At 50.6% G+C, this 19,416-nt stretch overlaps 1 protein-coding gene across 7 annotated transcripts in view; it reads right to left on the reverse strand.

The window, feature by feature from the left end:
- ARHGAP22 (Rho GTPase activating protein 22) overlaps positions 1 to 19,416 on the reverse strand; it is a 176,160-nt gene that overhangs the window by 731 nt on the left and 156,013 nt on the right. For all 7 annotated transcript variants that reach the window (XM_061161988.1, XM_061161990.1, XM_061161989.1 and 4 more), the window contains 5 exons: positions 13,452 to 13,659; positions 11,013 to 11,145; positions 10,081 to 10,154; positions 9,342 to 9,463; positions 5,931 to 6,822 (listed from right to left, as the gene is read on the reverse strand). In XM_061161988.1, coding sequence (XP_061017971.1) covers positions 5,931 to 6,822; positions 9,342 to 9,463; positions 10,081 to 10,154; positions 11,013 to 11,145; positions 13,452 to 13,659 — 1,429 coding nt within the window. The remainder of the gene's footprint in view (positions 1 to 5,930; positions 6,823 to 9,341; positions 9,464 to 10,080; positions 10,155 to 11,012; positions 11,146 to 13,451; positions 13,660 to 19,416) is intronic.

The raw sequence follows: 19,416 nt of genomic DNA on the forward strand, positions 1-19,416 counted from the left end.
GGCTTCACCCCCCCGCCCCCAAGATCCTCCTCTCGGCCTTTAGCACTCAAGGTCAGGGGCCCTCCCTGAGTTCTCACTCAAGTAGAAGACCACTTACCCTCCCGCCTGGTTATCTGACATAGTGAGGGCTGGACCGCTCACTGGCAGAGAACAGGACTGAGCCCTACACCGAGAGGGAAGCAGGAAACTGTTGCCTCGTTTGCTCTTCTACAAGACCCACTGAACTCCATCTAGACACAGCGACTCACAGGAAACCCCACTCAGGTTCTCACTTCATCTTCCATTCCCTCTCGGCCTTCATACCCCAGCTCAAATGTCTCACCTTCTGGTAAGCTTCTCTTGATCCTCCCCAGCATGTCAGACACTGCTCCTTTTTGCTACCACAGAGTACAACACAGGCCTTTCATCTTTTCAACCAGATGACCCACTCCTCTAAGGCCTCAAGGACGCGCTGTGCCTGTCTCTGGGAACCGACCTGACTACAAGACATAAACTGTGGGCAGGACGCAAACTGCACTGAGTCCTGAAAACACAGGGGATGACCTTCCACCATGCACTGTAGCTGTGATGGACTGAGATCCACGGCGTATTACCTGGCACATGACGTACATGGAGCAAATACCCATTCCTCCCACCCCCACAAGGCCTAGGCCTTTACCCTTAACTACTGAGGACAAAGCATGGAGCAGGGCTAAAATCTGGAACAAGAGAGGGAGGCCCACTCTCATTACTTTTATTCAATATACTATTGGAAGTCCTAGACCCATGAATCAGGCAAGAGGCATAAATAAAACGTATTCAGATTGGTAGGGAAGAGGTAAAACCATCATTATATGCAGATGACATACACTGTATGTAGAAAACCCTAAAGACTCCACACAAAAACTAGTAGGACTGATAAAGGAATTCAGCAAGGTAGCAAGATGAAAGATTGCCAGAAAGAAATTGGTTGCATTTCTTTACACTGACAATGAGACAATCCCCTTTAAAATTGCATCAAAAGAACAAGAAACAGACAAAAAACTTAGGAATAAACCTCACCAAGGCAGTGAAAGACTTAAATGCTGAGAACTGCAAAACATTAATAATGGAAATTGAAGATGATTCAAAGAAATGGAAACAAGATCCCATCTCTTAGACTGGAAGAATATTGTTAAAATGACCATACTACTCAAAACAATCTACAGATTTAATGCAATCCCTATCAAATTACTCATGACATTTTCCACAGAATTAGAACAAATAAAATTTATATGGAACTGTAAAAGATCCAGAATTGCCAAAGCAATCCTAAGGAAAAAGAACAAAGCAGGAAGCATAACACTTCCAGACTTGAGACAATACTACAAAGCTACAGTAATCAAAATAGCATGGTATTGGCACAAAAACAGATATATGGATCAATGGAACAGAATAGAGAGCCCAGAAATAAACCCACACACCTTTGGTCAATTAATCTTTGAAAAAGGAGGCAAGATATGCAGTGGGGAAAAGACAGTCTCTTCAGCAAGTGGTTTTGGGAAAGTTGGAAGCTGTGTGTAAATCAAGTTAGAACATACCTTCATACGATACAGAAAAATAAACTCAAAATGGCTAAAAGACCTAAATAATAAGACATGACACCATAAAACTCCTAGAAGAGAACACAGGCAAAACATTCTCTGACACTGTGCCTGTGTTTTCTTGGGTCAGTCTCCCAAGGCAACAGAAATAAAAGCAAAACTAAACAAATGGAAGCCAATCAAACTTCCAGCAAAGGAAACCATAAAATTAAAAGAGACTATGGACTGGGAGACAATATTTGCAAATGATGTGACCAACAAAGGATTAATTTCCAAAACATACAAATAGCTCATTCGATAACAAAGAAAACAATAACAAAATGGGCAGAAGACCTAAACAGGCATTACCCAAAGATGAGGTAGAAAGTGAAAGTCACTCAGTCATCTCCAACTCTTTGTGACCCCATGGACTATACAGTCCATGGAATTCTCAAGGCCAGAATATTGGAGTGGGTAGCCTTTCCCTTCTCCAGCAGATCTTCCCGACCCAGGAATCGAACCAGGGTCTCCTGCATTGAAGGCAGATTCTTTACCAATTGAGCTATCAGGGAAGCTCAAAGATGAGGTAACAGATGGCCAATAGGCACATGAAAAGATGCTGATATCACTAATCCTTAGAGAAATGCAAATCAAAACTACAATGAAGTATCACCTCACATCAGTCAGAATGGGCACCATTAAGCAGTCTACAGATAATAAATGTTGAAGAGGATGTGGAGAAAAGGGAACCCTCTTACACTATTGCTGCGAATGTAAGTTGGTATAGCCACTAAGGAAAACAGTATGGAGGTTCCTCAAAAAACTAAAATTAGGAATTCCCTGGCGGTCCAGTGGTTAGGGGGGGGCTTCTCAGGTAGCACAGGGGTAAAGAATTAAGAAGATGCAAGAGACACAGGCTCGATCCCTGGGTTGGGAAGATCCCCCTGGAGTATGAAATGGTAACCCACTCTAGCATGCTTACCTGAAAAGTTCTGTGGACAGAGGAGCCTGGCAGGTTAAGTCCATGGGGTCGCAAAGAATTGGACACGACCAGTGCATGTGTGCGCGCGTGCACACACACACATGCGCCAGTGGTTAGGATTCTGCGCTTCCACCACCAAGGGCATGGGTTCAATCCCTGGTCAGGGAACTAAGATCTCATAAGCCATGCCACATGGTCAAAAGTAAAAAAAAAAAAAATCGAAAACATATTAAAAAAAGCTGCCATATGATCCAGCAGCCCCACTCCTGGGCATATACCCAAACTAAACTCTTAATTCACAAGGATACATGCACCCCTGTGTTCATAGCAGCACTATTTTACAATAGCAAGACATGGAAATAACCTGAATACCCATCAACAGATGAATGGATAAAGAAGATGTGGTGTGTGTATACACACACACAATGTAATACTACTCAGTCATAAAAAAGAAAGAACTAATGCCATTTGCAGCAACATGGATGGATTGAGAGATTATCATACTAAGTGAAGTAGGCCAGAAAGAGACAGACAAATACCATATGATATCACTTATATGTAGAATCTAAAATATGACACAAATGAACTTATCTGTGAAATACTCACAGATACAGAGAACACACTTGTAGTTACCAAGGGCAGGGTGAGGGGGTGGGAGAGGGAGGGATTCGGAGTTCAGGATTAGCAGATGCAAACTATTCGTGTGTGTGTGTGTATGGATAGATAAACAAGGTCCTTTTTATAGTACAGGGATTATTTAGTATCCTGGGATAAACCATAATGGAAAAGAATATGAGAAGGAATATATGTATATTAAAACTGCATCACTTTGCAGAAATTAACAATGCTGTAAATTAGCTATATTTCAATTAAAAAAAAAAAACATAGAGAAGGGAAAAAGCCTCCCTTTACTCTAACCTCCCATCTGGGGGGGACATAGTGTCAGAAGACCCCCCCCCCAAAGTGGGGGCAGCAGGTCCCCCCATGAGCCTCTTCATTGCTTCTCCTTCCCTCTGGGCTCCTCCTTCACAAGATCCTCCTTGCCCCCTAGTGCTCTGGAGAACGGCCTGGGCCACCCCTCTTCTTTCCATGCCACTCCTAAAGGGATTTTGTCCAGCCTCAGGCTCCAAGCACCACAGAAGTGGTGAGTGAGTGACAGGTTGAGTGACAACCCTCAATCTTTATCTCCCTCAAGTCCACTCAGAAACTTAATAAGCATCTACAGCTTAACAGACCCACGGCTCCTGCTCCTGTGAGTTCCTGTCCTCCTTTCCCAAGTCACCCTCCTACAGCCCCAGTCTCTTCACTCAGAGACCACCTTCTTCCAAAACAAAAATGGTGTCCCTCAAGTCAGTTATTTTTCTCATCCCACAATTGATCAACTGGAAGAACCCAAACATGTTCTGAATCTGGCCACTTGCCCACCTCGACTGCTGCCTCTTAGGTCCATGCCACCCACAGGTCTGGCCTGGATCTCAGCGGCCTCCTAACTGGTCTTTGTCTGCCTCGTCAAGCACTCCTGCACGCAGCAGCCAGCGCACCTCATCAAAGTGATCAAAGTACTCTAGGCCTGCCAGCAGCTTCACATCTCACTGGGAATAAAATCAAAGCATCACTCCTGGCAAAAGGCCTCGCCCCCTACCCCACCCCCACTACCTCACGCTTTCGGAGCCTGCCTGGACACTCAGCAAATGCACAGTGGGTCAAGGATTGAACCCAGAGCCCACCAGACAACAATACTGCATTTCCCCTGAGGACTCCAGCCTTAGAGAAGGTGAAAGCTTGAGTCACCTCCACAAATAGCCAAAGAAGGGACAGGGTGATTCTGACCCTCTGAGGCTGCCCTCAGATAGCATCCTCCAAGTAACATGTCCTGTGTGCTCTATAAGCTCAGCTTCAGCAGTCCTCACCTTCCAGTGAATCTGCAGGGAGTTCCAGCTATCTCTGCCTGGTATATTCCACCCAGTGCTTACCCTGTGGGTTTTCTCCACAATTTTACACCCTGGGTTTTACTCATGCTGGGTCCTTTCTCCTTGTTCAGCCCAATCCTATTGGTCCTTGGCTCCTATTGAGCCAAGTCCTGGCTCAGATATCACCTGCTGTGACCCCACCTACCCCTGATCTCCCCCATGGCAGTGGCCACTGCCCTCATAGCCCCTCTCCTGCCATCTTTCCCCCCATGAACACAGAACTGGCACACACCTGACACTCCCCAAGTACCCAGGAGACAGCTGCCAGCAGGACAAGAGGGTCAGATGCTGCCATTCCAGCTCCCCGTGGGAATCCCGTGCTCAGAAACGGAAGCATGAATCCTTTCAGCCTCCACTGTTTGATGGAAAAAGGAAGCACTCAGAGCCCACTGAAGCCTTCTGCTTCAGTGGTCAGTGGGTTCATAGGTCAGTCAGCTGATGCAAGGCCTGGGGCGAAAGGAGCTAAAGGGTCTGAGATGTTGATGGAAGCACTGCTCACTGTCTAGTGTAGGCTCTGTGTGCATGCTAAGTTGCTTCAGTTGTGTCCGACTCTGCAACCCTATGGACTGTAGCCCACCAGGCTCCTCTGTCCATTGGCTTCTCCAGGCAAGAATACTGGAGTGGGTTGCCATTCCCTCCTCCAGGGGATCTTCCGGACCCAGGGATCAAACCCGAGACTCTTATGTCTGTTTCCTGCATTGGCAGACAGATTCTTCACCATTAGCGCCACCTGGGGAGACCCAGAGGCTCTGCTGATGACTATGAGGGAAAAAGCCCTCTGCACGCAGGCGCTGAGAGGACGGAAGCAGGGCCCATCAGTGAGCAAGCCTGCAAGCCTTAAAGGGTGGCACGAGGCGTCTTCTGTGACCCGGTAGAAGGGAGGGCTTGGCTCAGCAAGGTCAGCTCCCTCTTCAGAGGAAATTGGATTTCCATCCAGGTGTCCTCACTCTACTTCAGACCCGACCATGGTGGGTCAGTCAGGCTGGCCTGGGGCCTGCAGTGCACAGAGGCCCTGCCCCATTCCCAGTTCCTGAACTATAGGACATTCTGGGGGGCCTGCCTCCTCCCTGAGGGTCACACAGACACCTCCACTCCGAACCTCTCCATCAAAGGTACTCTGAGCAGCTCAGGCTGAGATTCTGACTCGCTCCTTTAGCCAGCTGGCCTCATGGAGTCCTGGCTGCATGCCAGGCCCTTGGCTCCCAAGCTTTCCCAGACAGAGGACCCCCACCCCTCCATTCCCAGCCCTGTCCTAGGGAACCTTCTCCCAGAAAGGCAGCTTCCTGGGGGCTGGCTGCTCTGAGCCCTGCCTCCAGGAGCTATCTTTCCAAGCCAGAGGCTGATTGCCCAGGACCGGTGCCCAGTGAGCTGCTGGCTGCGAGTGCTCTGCCCAGCCCAGGAGTGCCAGTCTTGCACTCGCCCAACAAGGCTTTTTACCTTTTCACGCTCGTCTCATACTCAGTCCTCTGCCGGCACAGCTCTGCTCTGAGCTCTGTGACCAGGCCCTGGAGAACCTCGGTTCGACGGGCGTGGTCCTGGGCGGGGCTGCCCGGGTCACTGGGCTCGCTGCTGCTGATGCAGGCGCCCACTCCATCCAGGCCATGGTCCAGATCCACTTCGCTGCTGCTGAGGACAGGGGAGGGCTCGAGGGCCCCCTCAACGTGCAGGGAGCTGCAGGCAGAGGAGTCGCTGGCCCGGCATGCTGTGCAGCTGCTGACTGAGCCCCTGGCCGAGGCCTCACAGGAGGAGACCCCAGACCATGGCAGGCTGGCCACACTGGGTGTGCTGGGAAAGGAGCTCTGCGGGGGCACATTGTCGTAGGTGGAGAGTCTCTGCTCGGAGCCTGAGTCCTTGAGCCGGTCTCCTGATGAGGCCCGGCGGTGGCCTCGCAGGGAGGACAGCCCATTCATGAGCCAGTTCCCTCCAGAGGAGATGATGGGGACCTCCAGGGATGAGGTGCCCACCTTCGGACTCCCCGACCGGGACCCTGACTGCCGGAAGGAAGACCTCCAGTTGGGCAGAGTCTGCACCTTCTTCCCAAGGCTGGTGGCAGCAGGGCTGCCTCGGCTCCCCAGGCCCGTGGGAGAGGTTCTAGAGAGCGCCGCCACGGCAGCCCCATCCAGAGAAGAGGTCCTGTGTGAGGGCAGGCAGGGGGCGCTGGGACTGCTGGGCTCTGCCTGGTCGTCCCTGGTGACCTCCTCGGAGCCCCATCCCACGGTGCACGGTGGGCCCCCGCGTGGCAAGGCTGGCCCCTCCATGGTCCTCGAAGTGAAGAGCTGGCTGTGTTTGCGGATCAGGATGGTCATCAGGTGCTGGACCAGAGAAGTGCCTGCCAAGAAGAAGGAATAAGAAAAGGTTAACTGTGAATGCCTCCAGTCTAGTTTCTCCAGACCAGTCAGCAAGCTGCAGCTGGGACCCAGGCACCCAGCTCTGCTATTAGCCTCAAACCAGGCTACTCCGTAAGTGTGGACTCGACAAGAGCTCGCCATTTTCCACTCCAAAGGTAAGGATGGCCACCACACTTTCCAAATTCAGACAGGGACAGAAGGACCATACCCAAAATGCCCCTCCTCCAATGTGGGGTCTGGAGCACAGAAAGGCACTCAGCCTTCACGCCCACTCCAACTAGCTGGTGGAGGGAGGAGCAGACACAATGCTGGTTAAGGCTGTGGGGTGAGCCAGGGGCAGGCTGAAACTGGAAACCAGGACCTGGATGCCAGGGCCCTCTTGGCTGCCCCATTTGCTGCCCACAATGGCTATGCCTGACTATCCACTCTGGGGGCCACAGGGCTCTGGGACACGGAATTGAGATGTCTTACGGGTGCATGTGGGCACATACACAACCTCATACACAGAGTTACACACATACACAACCTCATACACAACTCCATACACACACATATAAAACCCCATACACAGTCACATATATACCCATACACAGTCATACACACAACCCCATACATAGTCACACATACCCATATACAGCCCCATAGTCACACACATACACAACCCCATACACAGTCACTCACAGACAACTTCATAGAGTCACACACATACACAGCCCCATACACAGTCACACACATACACAACTCCATACAGTCACTCACACACAACCCCATACACAGAGTCACACACACAGACAACCCCATACACAGTCACTCACAGACAACTTCATACAGAGTCACACACATACACAGCCCCATACACAGTCACACACATACACAACTCCATACAGTCACTCACAGACAACTTCATACAGAGTCACACACATACACAACTCCATACAGTCACTCACACAACCCCATACACAGTCACACACAGACAACCCCATACACAGAGTCAAACACATAGACAGCCCCATACGAAGAGTCACACACACACAACCCCATACACGGAGTCACATATCCACAACCCCATACACAGAGTCACACACACACAATCCCATTCACAGAGTCATACACATACACGACGCCATACACAGAGGCACACATACACAATCACACACAAATGCACATAGCCACCCCCCCTAACATGAACAACCCCACACACAAGCACATGCCTCCTCTTCCCCAGGCCACAGCCCCCGAGACACAGCCTGTGGCATATGTGGGGACTCAGTTCCTGAGGCTGTGGGGTAGAGAGAGGGGTCAGTGACAAAGGGAGGCTTTGCAGAGGGACCATGGTATCTACCCTCCTGTTATCCTCCAGCAAAGACCAGAGACAGGAGGAGGCATCTGTGTGATGAGGAAGGTCAAGTGCTTCTACTCCCACTAGAAGTAATGGAGAGTCATGGGGAGGATTAAGTAAACAATCTTTACTAGGTGAAGCAAGAACTTGGCAGTTCAGCAGGGTGAGCATTTGCCGTCAGGCATTTGTGCAACCTGGCAGGTGGGAGCTCTGGGGAGACTACCAGTCAGGCCAAGGGAGTGCTAAACAAGAGAACAACCCTGTCAGCTGGGGGTGGGCCAGGGAAAAGCTCTGCAGCCCACCCCTAGCCCCACGCACCTCCCCTAGTTCATGTTCCACAGGAACGGCCACTCTGCCCTCAGCCTGCCTCGTGCCAGGGGCAGCAGGCTCCAGCTGGCATCAGGCAGGCTCTGCGTGAGTTCTGCCAGCCTCTCCGCTCCTTGGCTCGAATGGCTGCAGGTTTCCTGTGAGCAGCTAGACTCTCACACTAGAGAGGATGGTCTTTCTATGGGGCCTCCAAGCAGTGCGCTCATGTCCAGGCCAGCCTGCACCTGTGTGCCCTCTGAAACGTCAGACTGAGAGAGTCACCTCACCTCTCGCGGCCTGTCTCTTCATCTGTCAAATGGGGGCAGTAACCGGGGGCTTCTTGTGAGGACTGAAATGCGGTGGTAGAAGGAAAGCACTCAGCAGAGGCTCTGACGTGTGGAAAGCGGCTGTTGCTATATTATTTAAAATCTTTTTATTATGACTATTCATTACAGAACATAACATCCCTAGGGTTTGCTGAGCTTTAACATCCAGAAGAAGCCTGTGACAATTACTTAATTGAAAATTACTTCGGTAAAACAAAAACATTTGTGTGTATTCAAGGGCAAGGGCACTGACCTTTTCCACCCCACCTCCACCCCCTCAGCCGCTCCCATCATTCTAACTGCACCTTATGACCCCATCCACAGGGCAAAGTTCCTTTTCCTTTTAGAGCTGACCCCATGGGGGAAGAGGGGCTGGAGAAGGCAGTGAGGAGGTCCAGAGAGGCTGCTTCCAAGTGCCCAGGGGCAGGGCCACCCTTCCTGCTGGCCAGGTGTGAGGGTTCTGAGGACTTGGCCGGGACTGACGTGAGCCCCGAGCACCCAGCACCACCACGTACACCCCCTCCATTACCTTCCATAATGGTCACTGGGTCTTCTACCTGTGGCCGAAGTATATTAGGCCCAAAAACAGTTGCCAGGTTCTGGACGCTCATCTTGTTGACATCTGAGTGGGACTGAACTTCATCCAGAAACCTACAAAGAAAGGAAGAGACAGTTGGCAGAGAAGCAGATCCTGACTCCAGATTTGCTGGGAGCTGCCTGGCCCTCGTGCTCAGCTGTGCCCATCTTTCCACGGCTACCGGGCACAGTCAGCTGCCCCTGCCAGGCTCAGAAGAGGGCAGAGCTTCCTGAGATCTGGAGGGCCATCAGAAGTAAAGGCCACTGGAACCAGGGCCTGTCGTTGGTGTGGAAGGACATAACTCCCCCACCTGCACTGGGTACAGCTGCCTAGGAAGGCTCAGACCCCCAGATGCAGGGCTGGGTGAAGGTTCACCCTACCTGTCCTCTCCTGGCACCCTGAGCCTAGGTCATGGTCAGGAAGCAGACCCATGGGGAGGGGCGATGAGAGGCACCCAGGGGAGGCAGAAGGAACAAAGGCCATCTCGCTTTCCTTCAGGAATGATGTACTCAGGACTTTATAACACTGCCTGCCCCAACCAGGACTATGATAAGCTCTGTAAGTGCAGAGACTTCTTTTATATCCCCCACTGGCTTCATAGATGTGTGGGTGGGTGGGCCCCCCCCGACCCCTGTGAAGGGCATACGGAGCCAGACTGCAGGAGAGGGAAGCCCCACCCCTAGTCACTTACTTGCAGATATATCTGAGCAGGTTGTAATTGACCAGGGGAAGGCTGCTCACTTGCTTAGCCAACTCCAGAGTCCCCTTGGGATTTAGAGAGAAAAACAGCATTTCAAAGATCAGCAGGGAGGCCCCAGGCCTTCTCTTGCTGGAGGCAGATGAGGAAGGGGTGGGAATCCGAGTCCAGACCTCCATCCACAGCCCACAGGCCTGGCCGCCAGTGACTAGAGGGCACCACACTTTCATCCCCCTGGCTGGTGACCTCTGGGGGGAAAGAGATTTACTTTCGAGATGCTGTTGTGAGGGATGTGCCTCTGCAGAGCCACAGAGGAATGTCAGGGCCAGCGCTCAGCTCACTTATCGAGGCACAAATATTTGCCAGATAAAGACCCCTCATCTCCCACACAGCCAAGGGGAGGGCAAACAGTTCTTCCCCAGCTGGAGCCAACCAGGGCTGCAGGCGGGGGGCTCTGTCCTGGGGGCAGTCTCAAATTCTTTTGGGAGGAGGCAGGATAGAAATAGATGAAAGGTCTGGTTGTTTCTGAATCCCAAGGCCAGCCTGGGTAGCCTGAGTTAAGATGTGGGAGGAGGTGATGGAGCAGGAGTCCCTACTGAGTGGTGGTCCAGCCTGGGCAGGCTGCATTCAAGAGCATGGCTGGAACACAGCCTGCTTCAGGAGGTACCTGTCCCTCCTAGATGGAGGGCCGCACACAGGGAGAGGATGCTCCAGGCTTTCCACCCCAGAGTACCCTCCTGCCTAGCGGGGAGATATTCTAGCCCTCCCCAGATTTGGAGCTTCTAGGCCTGCCCCCCATCCCCAACAGAGCACGCTACAGGATCTATGTACCATGAAAAGTCACGAAAAGTCCTGTTTCCACACGCACCACCCCCCATCAACTAGCAGGCCCACTCCCCCAGCATGGGTCCCCGTGAGCCACTAACCTCCCCCTCGTCCTTGGTGAGCAGCTGGGCGCAGTTAAGGAAGTCCTCGTACCTGGCGAAGGGGACCACAGGCTCGGGGAGTTCCCGCAGGTACAGCTTCAGCAGGGAGGCCACCGTGTGCACGTCGGTTGTGCTGCAGACGGAGGGGACACCCGTGAGGCTGGGCACCAGAGAACTGCAGGGCAACCAGCACCTCGCCCACCCCCCTCAGAGGCAGTCTCTGCTCTCACATCCGTGTATGTGTGTGTATGCACACGCACACATTATGATGACCGGCTAGGGAACAGGTGGGTGTGAAGGGCCACCTTCCACTGGCCTGGTACCTGCCCCAGGGTACTCTGGGGTCGGGGAGCCAGGGGCACAGCTGTCCTTTGGCCCAAGTCTGAGCCTGCTCTTTTGCCCAGGCTCACCCTCTAGTGGAAGCAGGAGGACCGTGTCAAACATGCCCACCATGCAGGGCTGCCAAGCCCCTTGGAAAAGGGCAGCTGTTCTTAGGCACCTAGGCTGGGCAGGTCAGAGGTCAGCATCTTTCCCTGGCTTCTGGGCTCCTACACTACAGATGTCCCATTTCCAGTGCCCCAGAGACCCATATGTCCACTCCCAGGCATCAGTCTCCTGCTTGTAGCTCGGAGCTGCCCAGGCTGAAGTGGGCCCTGGAGAGGATGGTGGCCCTGGGCCTGTTTGGATTCTGGGGTCAGGTCCTGGGCTGCAGTCCTGGTACCTCCTCCAAGCTTGCCTTCCAGGCTGGGTGGGCCCCGGGTGTTTCATCTGCTTTTCTGGATCTGCATTTCCCTCATGGGAGGTGTTCAGGAAAGATGACCCACAGGCCAAAAGTGGCTGTGCCATTAAGGTGCTCCTGGCCTGCTGTCCATCTCATCACTGAGATGAGCCCTGCTGTCCCTCCCAGCCTGGCATTTGGAATTCTGGGGTTCCACAGGGCAACATGCACCTTGAATTTGTATCCCCAGAGCCCCTCCCTGCCTCAGGACTGGTGGCTCTTGATGGCTCTTGGTCTGGCCAACCGAGCAACCCCCATTCCTGCCCCCACCTCCCCTCTCCAGCCAAGCACACGGCCACCCTCACCCTTGTCTGCCTTCTCCCAGCCACTCCTCTGCTGACACCCCCATTTCCTGGAAGCTTATGTCCCCAGTGGATACTTAGCCTTGAGCCCTAGCAACCTTCCACCTGGGGACCCCATGAGTTCACTGCCAGCCACTGCATGAGCAGGAATGCCAGGAAGATGGGGGGAGGGATGGGACGCCAGGAGGATGAGCAGCTTTCCTTTGGACAAGGGCCAGCCATTGTGTCTCCCCCTGGTGGGGAAGGTGAAGCATTTCTGATCTGGGCAAGTAAACTTAGAGGGTGGCCCCTCTGGGCTGCAGACCTCGTGGCTTTCCCTGAAACTTTGGGCGTCCCTGCCCAAAGCCCCATCCTGACTCCTCCTGGCTGCCCGAGGTTACAGTACTCCTGGTCCTGGGAGCTTGGCTCAGCCCTGACTGCCTCATCTTTCCTCCCTCCCTAGAAATTCACTTCCTCACCCTCTCCCCACTCCACACTGTTGGCCCAGATGAAGGAATCCCTGTGCCCTCTCTGGGCAGACCTCTTCTGGGAAATGGTGATCAGACTCACACTCCACATCTGAAACAGATATTGATAGACTCTCCTGGCTGCAGTGATGGTGTGGGCAGATGCTGGAGGGGCTGGCGGTGTTCTGCCCTGAGAGGAAAAGACCTGAAAATGCCAGGGCTGCCAGCAGAAACCTGTGGGCCTATGCTGCAAGGCGGGGGGCCTGTCTGCCCCAGGAGAGGGTGGATCCGAGAAGAAGGGACAGAAGCTCCATGGGGGTCAGGGCTGGCTGGCTGCAGAAAGAACTTTCTATGAAAAACTACCCCATAATGGGGGTTCTGTCAGAGACATGAGGCCCCCAAACAGTCACCTCTCCCCTGCTCTTAGCCCCTGGCCACTCAGTGAGGCTGACTCTATCCCAGGGTGGAGCCTAGGACCCAGTAAGCCCCAGTGATGGAGTAGTATGGGTGCTGGCCGAGGACAGGTGGAGGAGACTTGCTCCCCTGCCCCTGAAACTTGTGAGGATGTGCATCTCAGTATTGGCACCTAAGAAGCCAGGAGGTGGGGGAATGGGTCACCCTGAGACAGCAGAGCCAAGAGACAGACTGTGGGCTTATGAGGGGCATCTCCACAGTGGATAGAGCCCGCATGGAAGTGGCAGGATCCACCCAGGTGGGAGACCCAGGGCTGCCACATTGGTTCTATGCCCCACACTCCGCCCATCAGGAGGGCTGGCGGGGCACATGTGTGCCAGTGTGGGGCGTCACCCTGCCCTCCATCCTGCACCCAGGCCTCTCAGCTGGCATCCTGAGAGGAGACTCTTCAAGGGTAATGGACAGGTGGCCCTATCTACATCTCCTCCCAGGAGCTCACCTGTCAAACAGTGGCTTCTCCCCACAGTCAAAGGAATCCTGCAGGTCCCTCACCAGGTTGGCCTGGCCGGGCATGCGGAAGAGGCCCTCCTCGGTGAGCCCGCGCTCCCGGATGAAGTCCACACACTGCTCCACCAGCAGCGGCGCCAGGCGGGGGCCGTACTTCTGCTCATGGTGGACTGTGTCCTCCAGCCGCTGCCCAAAGATCCCTGGGCACAGAGAGGAGCTGGTCACACCCTCAGCTAGCTGACTCACCAGTGGGGAGGACGCTGGGGACAACAGCAGGCAGGCAGTGCTGTCAGGGCCCAGGGTGGCGCCCCCACCCCCGCCCCCGCCCCGGGGAAGCAGATTAGAAACTGGGAGGGCAGGCAGCAGGCGGTTGGGACACGGCAGAAAGGCCAGGCCTAGCCTGGCCTGTGGAGCCTGTCCAAGCTTGAGGACCCTTTGGGCCCTCGGGGAGCATGCATCATACATTTTATTTATGTATTGGTTTATATATGCAATACTAACTTTCAAATGGCAGTGGCTTGCATTTAACAACCTAACACCATGGCCATCGAAAGACGCACTCCAGAATGTTCTTAGTGGCACTCCCTGCAATCTCTCTGAATGAGAAACCGCCTAATGCCCATGAGTGGCAGAATGAGCAGGATCATCATGGTCTACTCATACCATGGAGCACAGGACAGCCATGAGCACTGCTGAGGTACAAGCAACAAGACAGAGGACAGATAATACGAAAGCAGAATCACGACCCAACATTGTAGATCATTAGGGAAACTCGAGTCAACACTATCTCACACCCGTGAGGATGGCTACTATCCAAAAAGCAGAAAACAACATGTGCTGGTGAGGACGTCGTGAAATTGAATGCTTGTGCCCTGTTCATGGGAAAGTAAGATGGTGCAGCCACTGTGGAAAACAGTACGGAGGCATCTCAAACTATTAAAAGCAGAATTACTGTATGATCCAGCAATTCCACTTCTGGGCACATACCCAAAAAAACTGAAAGCAGAGACTTGAGCAGATATACAAACACCCATGTTCACAGTAGTATTATTCACAATATCCAAATGGTGGAAGCAAACCAAGGGTCCACTGATGGACAGATGGATAAACACAATGTGATGCATATATACAACATAATATTATCCATCCATAAGAAGAAGGAAATTCTGACAAACGCTACAACATGGGCAAACCTTGAGGACATTTTGCCAAGTGAAATAAGTCAGTCCACTAAAACACCAGTACTGTATGATTCAACTTATATAACATACTTAGCATAATCAAATTCATAGAGACAGAAAGTAGAATGGTGGTTGCCAGGGGCTGGAGGACAGTGGAATGGAAAGTTATTGTTTAATGGGTACATTAATGACTGTCTATTTTTGTGTATTGTGTTAGAGAATGTTCTAATTTCATTCTTTTACATGTTGCTATTCAAGTTTCGCAGCACCACTTACTGAAAAGAATATCTTTTTTTTTTTTTCATTGTATATTCTTGCCTCTTCTGTCGTAGATTAATCGACCACAGGCATGTGAGTTTATTTCTGGGTTTTCTCTCCTGTTCTTTTGATCTATATTTCTGTTTTTATGCCAGTACTATACTGTTTTGATTACTATAGTTTATAGTATAGTCTGAAGTCAGGGAGTCTGATTCCTCCAGCTCTGTTTCTCTTTCTCAAGATTGCTTTGTCTATTCATGGTCTTTTGTGTCTCCATACACATTTTAAGATTTTTTTAGTTCTAGTTCTATAAAAAATGCCATTGGTGATTTGAAAGGGATTGCATTAAATCTCTAGATTGCCTTGGGTAAGTGAACTGTCACTGTCTGCAGATGACATGATATTATACATAGAAAATGCTAAAGATGCTGTCAGAAAATCATGAGAGCTCAATGAATTTGGTAAAATTGCAAGATACAAAATTAATATACAGAAGTCTCTTGCATTCCTATACACTAACAATGAAAGATCAGAAAGAGAAATTGAGGAAACAATCCCATGGTAAAACAATTTACCATCTCATCCAAAAGAGTAAAATACCTAGTGGTAGATTTACCTCAGGAGGCAAGACCTATACACTGAAAAATATAAGATGCTGATGGAAGATATTGAAGATGACACAAAGAGATGGAAAGATATACCATGTTCCTGGTATACCAACACTGGAAGAATAAACATTGTCAAAATGACTATACAAAGCAACCTATGGAAATAAACCTGAAATGGGTCAAAGACCTAAATGGAAGACTGAACATGATAAAACTCTTAGAGGAAAACACAGAATACTCTTTGACATAAATTGCAGCAGTATCTTTTATGATTCACCTCCTAGAGTAATGAAAACAAAAACAAAATAAACAAATGGGATCCTCGTTAAACTTAAAAAGTCTCTGCACAGCAAAGGAAAAAATAAACAAAATGAAAAAACAGAATGGGAGAAAATATTTGCAAATGGAGTGACTGCCAAGGGATTAATCTCAGAAGTATACAAATAGATCATGCATCTCTATGTCAAAAAAAAAAAAAAACCTAATAAAAAAATAGGGAGAAGACTTAAATAGGTATTTCTCCAAAGAAGACATACAGATTACCAAAAGGCACATGAAAAGATGCTTAACATCACTAATTTCCAGAGAAATGCAAATCAAAACTACAGTGAGGTATCATTTCATACCCATCAGAACAGCTGTTATCAAGAAGTCGACCAATGATAAATGGTAGACAGGATGTGGAGAAAAGGGAACCCTCCTACACTGTTGGTGGGAATGTAAATTAGTACAACTACTATGGAGAAGAGTATGTAGGTTCCTTAGAAAACTAAAATTAGAGCTACCATATGATCCAACAATTTCACTCCTCATCATATATCTGGAGAAAACACATGATCTGAAAGGATACACACATACCCCAATGTTCATGAAAGTGAAAGTAAAGCCACTCAGTCGTGTCGGATTCTTTGTGACCCCATGTACTATAGCCTAGTAGGCTCCTCCATCCATGGGATTTTCCAGGCAAGAGTACTGGAGTGGGTTGCCATTTCCTTCTCCAGGGGATCTTTCCAACCCAGGAATCGAACCTGGGTCTCCCGTGTTGCAGGCAGATGCTTTACCGTCTGAGCCACCAGGGAAGCCCTCCAATGTTCACAGCAGCACCATTTACAGTGGCAAAGACATAGAGGCAACCTAAATGTCCATCGTCAGAGGAATGTTAAAGATATGGTGCATATACACAGTGGACTATTACTCAGCCGTAAAAATGAATGAAATAATGCCATTTGCAGCAACATGAATAAACCTAGAGATTATCATACTAAGTGAAGTCAGGAAGAGATTATTATATATCAATATTATATCACTCATATGTAGAATCTAGTTTAAAAAATAAAAGTGAACTTATTTACAAAACAGAAACAGACTTACAGACACTGAGAACAAACTTATGGTTACCAAAGGGGACACATGGAGGGGAAGGATAAACAAGGGGCTTGGGATTAAAACACACACACTACTATAATAACCAACAAGCACCTACTGTACAGCACAGGGAATTCTACTCAGTATTCTGAGATAACCTATATGAGAAAAGAAGCTAACAAGGAATGAGTGTATGTATATTATGTATATAAACCTGCATCATTCTGCTGTACATCAGAAACTAACACAAAATTATAAAGCAACTATATTCCAATAAAATAAAAAGTAGAAAAACAAAAGAACCCAGGCAGTCTGGCTCCAGGTCTGGGGAATATTCCAGGCCACATGGCTACCCTCCACCCTTCCTGGAGCATGGATACCTATGTGATGCCATTACCCCACCAGTCTTGCTTCCCATGTTTCTCCTGTCTTTCTTCACCAGTAGCTCCCAAGGATGTGGTCATTTGGACAACAGGCAGAGGTAAGCAGAGGCTAGAATATTGACAAGAAAGGAAAAATCCAAAAAAAAAAAAGGAAAAATTGTCTGCCTTCTGGGATCTGGACAGCTCAGCTGCCCTTGCCCACTGGGGTGTAACCTGTAGACAGTGTTGAACACAGGGGCGGGTGCTGCCCAAAGACTGGCATGGGGCTGCCTGGGGCAACTCTGAGGTACCCACCACCAACAGTGTCCTGGCCTCTCTGCCCAGTCCAAGAGTGGCCTAGGCCGGTCTGGGGACACAAGGACACTGTTCCTTCTACAACACACTTAGGGCTCAATCACGTATGCCCAACAATGAGCTATATGGGTCCACAAATGTTCCTGTTTAGCTAGGCAGATGTTTGAAACATTTTAAAATTAGTTACTTTATACTTTTATACTTTATAAAACATTCATATAAAAAAATCTGGACCATATAAGAGATTTTTTATTCATATAAAAAATCTGGAAAAAATTCTCTTAAAAGCAGCCACAAATCTGGTGGTACCAGGCTGGAATTTCCAAACAATCACACTGACGGAGTTCAGTGGCCCCTCTGTCTTTCTGGAGAAGGAAATGGCAGCCTACTCCAGTATTCTTGCCTGGAGAATCCCATGGAGGGAGGAACCTGGCAGGCTATACAGTTCATGGAATTGCAAGAGTCAGATAAGACTTAGCGCTATCTTTCTTCCTGTCCTTCTGATAGCCCATGTATTTGCTAATTCTCCACAGTCCCCATCACCCCCTACTGCCTAACACCCAGTCCACACTTCACTCCTGGGGCTTTGCCAAACACTCACCTCTTTTCCCTGGCACAGACTTGTGCTTCCACACCGGGCACCAGGTCAGAATGAAGTAGGAGAGGAGCCCTGACTCACAGAAATGGGAAGTCAGGCCTGTTGTGACCAGGGGCATCGGCTAGGACCTCAAATAAGCAGGCACAGAACATACGGGTGAACTGCCCTGGAGCAGAGGGTCCTCCGGAAGGGGTGGAGCCAACGTGGCACTGCAGCCTGGGCGCCCGCCTCCCCCCTCCCTCCCCACTCAGGCAGAGGCCCTGTCCCTTTCACTTCCGCTTTACCCACTACTCGAGCATCTTCAACACCTCTGCTCTCCTGCTGCCTGGCCTGGGCAGAGGAGGTCTCCTCCCTGTTCACTCTGTGCAAAATTCTGGTTAGCCCTTGAGATCAGCTGTCACGGATCCTTTCTTCAGCACGACCACAGGGCTCTTGGGCTCCCTCTCTGGCCCTCTATCACAGACCATTTGAAGATGCTTGCCTCTGCCTGGTTCCTCCCTGGGAACCAGCCCCTCTCCCCAGTCACAAGCCAGTGCTGGGCTTGGAGGGGAGGTCAGGGAGTGCTGAGTGAAGGAGGTTGAACACACAGCCCAGGACTGTCTACCATCCCGAGTTCATGCACTCCGCTTCCCACCCTTGGCTCACAGGTAACCAAAGGCCACAGTCAGGGAAGAGAGACACCGAGGAAAAGAACTCTAAAATTCTCTCTGCTGCTGCTGCAGCTAAGTCATGTCAGTCGTGCCCAACTCTGTGTGATCCCATAGACGGCAGCCCACCAGGCTCCCGTCCCTGGGATTCTCCAGGCAATGATAGTGGAGTGGGCTGCCATTTCCTTCTCCAGTGCATGAAAGTGAAAAGTGAAAGTGAAGTTGCTCAGTAGTGTCCGACTCTTCGAGACCCCATGGACTGCAGCCTACCAGGCTCCTCCGTCCATGGGATTTTCCAGGCAAGAGTACTGGAGTGGGGTGCCATTGCCTTCTCCAAAATTCTCTCTAGAGAGTCACAAAGCCTGGGCAAATCTATCTAGCCTCCTCTTGGCCCCAACCCTTTCTGCTCTCCAATTTCCTGTTCCCAGGACATCTGCTGTCCACCTGTCCACTGGTCCATCCATCCCTCCATCACTCTTGCGTTTGTGCCCCACCCTGTTCTAGGTATTAGAGGGTCTCAGATCTGTCCAGAGGACTAGAAACATGTAAATACTACCACAGGCTCCTCTGCTGAAACCCCTTGTTGCCTCCCTCCTCCCCACCCAGGATAAAATCTAAACTTG

Source organism: Dama dama, chromosome 15 (genome assembly GCF_033118175.1).
Source record: "Dama dama isolate Ldn47 chromosome 15, ASM3311817v1, whole genome shotgun sequence".
NCBI lineage: Eukaryota > Metazoa > Chordata > Mammalia > Artiodactyla > Cervidae > Dama > Dama dama.